This window comes from Lutjanus erythropterus, chromosome 3 (genome assembly GCF_056507025.1).
Source record: "Lutjanus erythropterus isolate fLutEry1 chromosome 3, fLutEry1.hap2, whole genome shotgun sequence".
Taxonomy (NCBI): Eukaryota; Metazoa; Chordata; class Actinopteri; order Lutjaniformes; family Lutjanidae; genus Lutjanus; species Lutjanus erythropterus.
The window spans coordinates 37,930,481-37,937,903 of NC_139319.1; the positions used below are offsets into that span (position 1 = coordinate 37,930,481).

General features: G+C 42.9%; 1 protein-coding gene across 1 annotated transcript; it reads left to right on the top strand.

Annotated features, from left to right (window-relative positions):
* The first annotated feature begins 465 nt into the window (after nucleotides 1–465).
* Nucleotides 466–5,393, top strand: LOC146330517 (tubulin beta-4B chain-like). Its single transcript, XM_084716077.1, has 5 exons — nucleotides 466–712; nucleotides 2,417–2,525; nucleotides 2,638–2,748; nucleotides 3,865–4,109; nucleotides 4,202–5,393. The coding sequence occupies exons 1-5, from the start codon at nucleotides 656–658 to the stop codon at nucleotides 5,012–5,014; spliced, it is 1,335 nt and encodes a 444-aa protein (XP_084572203.1). The 5' UTR covers nucleotides 466–655; the 3' UTR covers nucleotides 5,015–5,393.
* Nucleotides 5,394–7,423: the final 2,030 nt, after the last annotated feature.

Here is a 7,423-nt window from a genome sequence, read left to right on the forward strand (position 1 = left end):
TGCAGAGGAACAGAAGAAAATCCAGAAGAACAACAACCACACCAGTACAGGTTGTCACAGTAAGGGCGTATAAGTATGCATAGCTGAGGCCTTAGGTAGGGTGGTGTCGTTTGTCTGTGGTTCATGGGGTTTATTTAGTATTATTAGGATCTGAGCCATGTTTCAGGTCTGCCCAAAAAACCATGAACTCAGAAATGGTGAACAACAGTTTGACAACTCCACAATTCAGTAGTTCTTTTAACAACGATTGTTCTCACAAGCATAATGTTTAGAAGAAAAGTTCCCTTTTTCCTTTACACAGACCTTAAGTCTAAATCGTTTAATCTCTCTAATGCTATCTCACAAGCACGTCAATCCCACAACAACCGCTCCACCAGCAAGCCAGCACAGGCTCGCCAATTTTCCGGCTGTGCCCGGTTCCCGTTGCCATGGAGATGACGTCATGCTGCAGCACCGGGATGAACGGCGCAGCCGCGGACGGAGGGAAGGGCGAGACAGAGCTTAGGACGCAGCCACAGCTCCTCCGCCATTCAGCCAGACTGTGTGTCGACTGAGCCGGGAGGGCCAAGACCGAACAGCCGCAGCACCGGAGCCCGTCGTCAGCTTCCCCTCTGAAACCAAAAAGACCCCCACCCACCCACACCGCAGCGACAACATGCGTGAGATAGTGCACCTGCAGGCCGGCCAGTGCGGGAACCAGATTGGAGCAAAGGTATGAAGAAACACACTCACACACTTTCACACGCGTCGCTGTTATACCTGTTACCTGCAGTCCGTTTTTATGTGACTGAATTTAAGTTTAACCGTGTTGGTGTGTACGTGTCGGCTGCAGAGAGGACATGTCCACAGGAAATACTAAATGGGTCAACACAGTGGGCTGGAAAGTGTTGTATAAGACTGGTTACAGCCAGAGTACAATGGCATCGTTTAGGATGGGCGGTGGCGAGCAGAGACATCCCCGCTGTTGTCGCTGATGCCCTTTACAGGAGCACAAATGAGTGTGTGTGTTTGTGTCTGTGTTTCTGTCTATGTCTGTGTGTGTGTCTGTGGTTAGAGAGAGAGAGAGAGAGAGGGGTGTGGCTCAGACACAGAATGCACTGGAACGCTGGCAGGCATGCATCCAGCATATCAACTCACACATATGACATCAGTGTTTATTAGAATTATTATAATAAGGATATTATCATCATCCCTGCTCCTAATAATGGGCGTCGGTAGGCGTGGGCGGTATCTGTTTTTTCATGCCTTCTGATAGGGCTGCGACTAACCATCATCTTTAGCATTGATAAATCTGTTGATTAAAATTCGTGATTAAGCGATTACTGGTTTGTTGTGTAAAATATCAAAAAATGATGAAAAATATTGATCACTGTTGTCCACAGCCTAAGTTGATGTCCTCAAATGGCTTCATTTGTCCAAAAGAGGACTAACCCGAAAATATTCACATTTGAGAAGCTGACCTCAGAGAATTTGGATATTTTTAATCATAAACAATTATCAAAATAGTTGCTGATTAATGTAATAATAGGTTAATTATTGCAGCTCTACCTTCATACCTTCCTGACATTTCACCAGGGTGTATGGTATGTGACGGCAAAAACAAATACTTAAAAGCTGGCGATAGAAGTCATCAGGCATATATGACATTGTCTGAGTTACAGTACATTGTGTCTAATATGCAGTTAGCCTTTTTAGACAAGTCTCGCTGGATTTAAATACTTATGACCCGTAGAATAATGAATACACAGGGATTAAGCACACTTCTTGCTTAAAGGACCCGATGATGGCTGCAGTGATCAATTGATTGTTAAATTAATCTTCAACTATTTTGATTATCGATTAGTCAGTTTGAGTAAGTTTCTAAGAAAAAAAAGTCAAAATTCTCTGATTTCAGGTTCTTAAATATGAATGTTTGTTGTTTTGTTACTCTATGACAGCAAACTGAATTGCTGTGCGTAAAGCAAGACATTTGAGGGCATCATCTTGGGCTTTGGGAAACACTGATCAACATTTAAAATAAACAACTATTAATCGATTAATCAAGAAAATAACTGACTCATTAATCAGCTCTGAAAATAATCATTAGTTGCAGCCCTAGACCCAATCACACTTGTTGCCTTAGATACAAACACATCATTTGGCTGAATGGAGATGATTACAGATGTGTAATGTGGCTAATAAACTGCCTTTATAGTTGAAAGAAGTCATGTCAAAATAAAGTTATATGTGGCAATATTTTCATGATTCCATATTTAGACATATTTTAATTTATTTAGTTTTTAATAATATAATATCTCGATTAATTGTGCAGCCCTAACATGCATGCAATTTACTCAACACTGTGTTGAGATATGAAAGTGTCAGTAGTTCTTATGAACTGGTTCCTGTCTAACCGAACCCTCTGATTTTTCTGTAGTTCTGGGAGGTGATCAGTGATGAGCACGGCATTGACCCAACAGGAACCTACCATGGAGACAGTGACCTGCAGCTGGACAGAATTAATGTCTACTATAATGAGGCTTCAGGTCAGGACTGTTCAAACCAAACACACACATAAATCACAGTGAGCTTGGTACTTTAATAGTCCGTCTTCTTATCTAATAAAAATGTTTTTTTATACATGAATTTGTGTTGCAGGTGGGAAGTATGTGCCTAGGGCCATTTTAGTGGATCTGGAGCCAGGCACTATGGACTCTGTCCGCTCCGGCCCCTTCGGACAGATCTTCAGACCCGACAACTTTGTCTTTGGTATATGATCAGAGCAACACACATATACACACACATATTGATTATTACATAGGAAAAGGAAAGGTCATGTTATTTATCAGCATATTAGAGAGATTTGTTGCTTCCCATAAATATAGCAAAAGAAAAATAAAACATCTTTTCAGTTTAAATCAGGGGTCTTCAATGTTTTTTAAGTCATGGACCCATTAGCTGGTAGATAAACGGAGCAGAGACGCCTTATTACATTTATTGCATTGAATATTTTAAGGTCTTCTCTTGTCGGTGCTTACCCGTAGCTGCTAAGTCAGCAGCATAGCTAATGTTCGGTGCCTTCGCCCCACCCTCTGCACTTTCACCTGTAGTTTCTGAGGTGGAGAGTATGTCACAGTCTCCATAGTGTATATAAGCTTTGGATAATAATAGAGCTAATTAGCCAATAGTACATAACTAACTTGCTCACAGTTATGAATAGGTACTACAAAGTGATTTAGTAGATAAGATAGGTCACATGAGTCACAGGATTCATGGGTAGCCTTGTGTCAGTACTGTGTAAATTAATGCTTGTGGTTTTTTTTTGTTTGTTTCTTTTTTGTTACAAATAGGCTGATTTAGCTGTGCTATATTGGATTCATGTTAATGTGTTAAATAAAAAAAAAAAAAAATCAAACAATATCTGGCGGACCCCCTGCAGTAACTCTGAGGACACGGAGTCCCCAGCCTCGTGTTAAAGATCCATGGTTTGAATGACAAAATAAGTTCTAATTCCCACCCCTTTTGGAACCTCGGTCAAACTTGTCTTTCCTGTGTTTTTTTTCTTTCAACATAGACGAGCCTAGCACATATCTAAGTACAGACAAGGAGAAAATGGACCGAGGTACCAGGTACTAAGAGAGAATTGTTGCTTTCCATACAAAGAAATAAAATATTTTTTCTTCAGTTTAGATGATAAAATAAGCAATTACCTGACCCTGTCAAATTTCTCTTTTCCTGTTTCCTGTGTGTAAATAAGTGCGAAGCTCTTCTATGTTGAAAAGAGAGCCACTATGACCTGGGTACTAAGCTTGTTCACTTGTTATTGGAACACAGAGGGTCAATTAGTTCAATAAGGCCAGACTGTAATTAACCCTCTGCTTACAGGCCAGAGTGGAGCTGGTAACAACTGGGCAAAGGGCCACTACACAGAGGGAGCCGAGCTGGTGGACTCTGTCCTGGATGTGGTGAGGAAGGAGGCTGAGAGCTGCGACTGTCTACAGGGTTTCCAGCTCACACACTCTCTGGGTGGTGGTACCGGCTCTGGTATGGGAACTCTGCTCATCAGCAAGATCCGTGAGGAATACCCCGATCGCATCATGAACACCTTCAGTGTGGTGCCCTCTCCTAAGGTATAAAGATCATGTTGCACGCTGTAAGGGTGTTTTTTTTTTCCACATCTCTGCCTTTTCATTTCCGTGACCTTTGCCTGTTGTGCCTCCAGGTGTCAGACACAGTGGTGGAGCCCTACAATGCAACCCTGTCTGTTCACCAGCTGGTTGAGAACACAGACGAGACTTACTGCATCGACAACGAGGCTCTTTATGACATCTGCTTCCGAACCCTCAAACTCACCACACCTACATACGGAGACCTCAACCACCTGGTCTCTGCCACCATGAGTGGGGTGACAACTTGCCTGCGTTTCCCCGGCCAGCTCAATGCTGACCTCCGCAAACTGGCCGTCAACATGGTGCCCTTCCCTCGCCTGCACTTCTTCATGCCCGGCTTTGCGCCACTCACCAGCAGGGGCAGCCAGCAGTACAGAGCCCTCTCCGTGCCCGAACTCACACAGCAGATGTTCGACGCAAAGAACATGATGGCCGCCTGTGACCCGCGCCACGGCCGCTACCTCACCGTGGCCGCTGTGTTCCGTGGCCGCATGTCCATGAAGGAAGTGGACGAGCAGATGTTGAACGTGCAGAACAAGAACAGCAGCTACTTCGTGGAGTGGATCCCCAACAACGTCAAGACGGCCGTGTGCGACATCCCACCCCGCGGGCTCAAGATGGCCGCCACCTTCATTGGCAACAGCACCGCCATTCAGGAGCTGTTCAAGCGCATCTCGGAGCAGTTCACCGCCATGTTCCGCCGCAAGGCCTTCCTCCACTGGTACACCGGTGAGGGCATGGATGAGATGGAGTTCACAGAGGCAGAGAGCAACATGAACGACTTGGTGTCCGAGTACCAGCAGTACCAGGATGCCACAGCTGAGGAGGGAGAGTTTGAGGAGGAGGGAGAGGAGGAGGTGGCCTAAAGCTAAAGTCACTCACCATGTCTCACCTGCACCTGTCATAACTACATCCAACCATCCATCCACTTAATTCACTCCTACTCTGATCTCATTATCTTTCTTTTCTTTGTTTTAGTTCTGTCCTTTTCTGTGCTCTCTGATGCTTCGTTCCAAATGTCATGCTTTTTCTCTTAAATTTCTGTGCTATGGGCTGCGACAGATGTTTGAGCAAGACGGTCAAAGTTCAAGGCATAGTATGTCCCAATTGTATGCATATTGCATGCATAGGTGCAGACTTTGTAAGGACTGCTGCAGTACATACTAGAAGTCAAAAGCGAAAGTATGACATTTGGAAGACATAATTCTCCCTGCGTTCCCTATGTTTCCTTTTCTCTCTGCCTCTCCCACCAGAGTAGGATTCACAAGACTAAATCGTACCTCCCATCCCAGTGCTCATGTAGAGGTAGCTAAATTGGGTGCGCTTGTGGTCTCTTGCCTGTAGTTTTCTGTTTACGTTCATTTATCATCATCAGTCAAACAGTACCCGGGCCAAGTATTCAACACCAACTGTTCAACACCACGCAAATACGATCACTTGTCTAATCTGGCATTGATTGAAATAAATTTGATGGAAAAATATCCCTTTGTGTGTTTGTGTCTGTGAATTTAATACACTTTTAACAACAAAATAAGGAGATATGTGCCAAGTGTTGCTTACTTATTTATTTTAGTTTAAAAAACAGTTCAGCGTAAAAACAGACCACAAACAATATTAAACACAGATGTTACCATTTCCTGTATTGTACCAGGGTAAGCTTAAAGGTAGACAATAGGGTTTGTCTGAGCTGTTCAGAAATGCATCAGGATATCAAATACCAACATTTTGGTTTGGCAAAATGAGAAAACAAATTAGGAAATGCAGCAGGGTCTTTGCAGATACAGCCACCATGACACACTACTAATGGATCATAAGTGATGATTGAAAGGGATTATATAATATGAGTCTGCACTTTTTTTTTAAGGAAACATTTCAGATTATACCTTTAAAGTTCATTTTCATCTGCAGTCCTTAGGCAGATGAAAGTTAATGATTGAAACATCCACACATATCAACAAGTTTCAATGACGCTCAATTGGGCTTTCAGTTTTACTGCTGAAGTCACAGTATGAAAGCAAACCAAAATGGAGACCAGCATCATCTACAGTCTGCAGTTTGGCTTGAACACCACAAGGAGGCAGTATGAGATTGATGTGTTTAGTGGTTTAGACGTGTCAGACATGCACTCTTGAATATACAAGTGCTAACTAGAACCATGAAGAGTTCTTCAGCTTGTCCTCACAGGAGAACCCTTTTTGGCATTTTTTAACCTCCAGTGAGAGAGCCCTTCTACAGTGTGATGGTTCCACCTGAACCTTTTCTGGGGGCAATATCCAGAACCTTTCCATCTACTAAGGGTCCTAACAAGAACCTATCCAGGGTGTTCTACCAACAACCCTTTTATATTCCAAGGGTTTCATCTAGAACCAACACAGGATGTTCTTCAGAGCAGGTCAATATTGTGAAATAAACCCTGACGGTGATGCAGTATCATCCTGAAGGAGTTTATTTTACAATATTGACCTCACCACAACATTATCTCTTACTCACAAAACAATTATTTGACACAAAATATTGATTAAAAAATTACAGATTAATTTTTTTTTTTGAATAAATGTATTGCTCTTCCAGAATCTATGATCAGAATTGTATCCACAGTCTTGCAAAGCCACACCTCTCCACAGCGTGCAGCACTGGAGAAACGTCTGGCTGCCCACATACACGTTCTGCAATGGGGGAGAAAACACCCTTCCTTGTTTGCATTTCTTTAAATCAATCACAAACGTCTTGAGCGATGCTAAGCCCAGGATGCAGCAACAGTGCTGCTGTAAAATAGTGTCACGGGAGAACTTGTTTTGGTGGAACATTTGCATGTCGGAAGGCGAGCTCTGCAATTAAATGACTACATCACTGCAAGAGAAAAGATATCAGCTGTTAGCTTGTTTGCATTTGTACCATTAGCGTCCCAGGTGCTAGTTTGTCATTTTCAGTGTGTGGGTTGCATCTCAGAGGTTGTTCTTGTTTCCCGGGGACTTTGAAAACAGAGATAGCGGATGCTGCCATGCTGCTTGAAGCAAGTGACCAATGACAGGACTTGCTTCCAGTGAGTCAGACTACTCCGTTCATAGCAAGAGTCTGTTCTTAAAAGCAGCTGTTATACACAACAACAGTTTGTTATACAGAAATAACAGACCTTAGAATGCTGTAACTGACCAATCAGAATTGAGTATTTAACAAAGTTGTGAAATAAAGTGGCGATGATGGCTCCACCTCACACTTTCAATGACACAATAAATCCAGTTTATCTATAGTTTGTCACTGCCATTTACTGATGT

Excerpts from the sequence above, each read along its gene's own strand:
- LOC146330517 (XM_084716077.1), top strand. The coding sequence starts at position 656 with ATGCGTGAGATAGTGCACCTGCAGGCCGGCCAGTGCGGGAACCAGATT. Across the intron at positions 713-2,416 it reads GGAACCAGATTGGAGCAAAG|TTCTGGGAGGTGATCAGTGA; the intron begins GTATGAAGAAAC and ends ATTTTTCTGTAG. Across the intron at positions 2,749-3,864 it reads ACCCGACAACTTTGTCTTTG|GCCAGAGTGGAGCTGGTAAC; the intron begins GTATATGATCAG and ends CTCTGCTTACAG.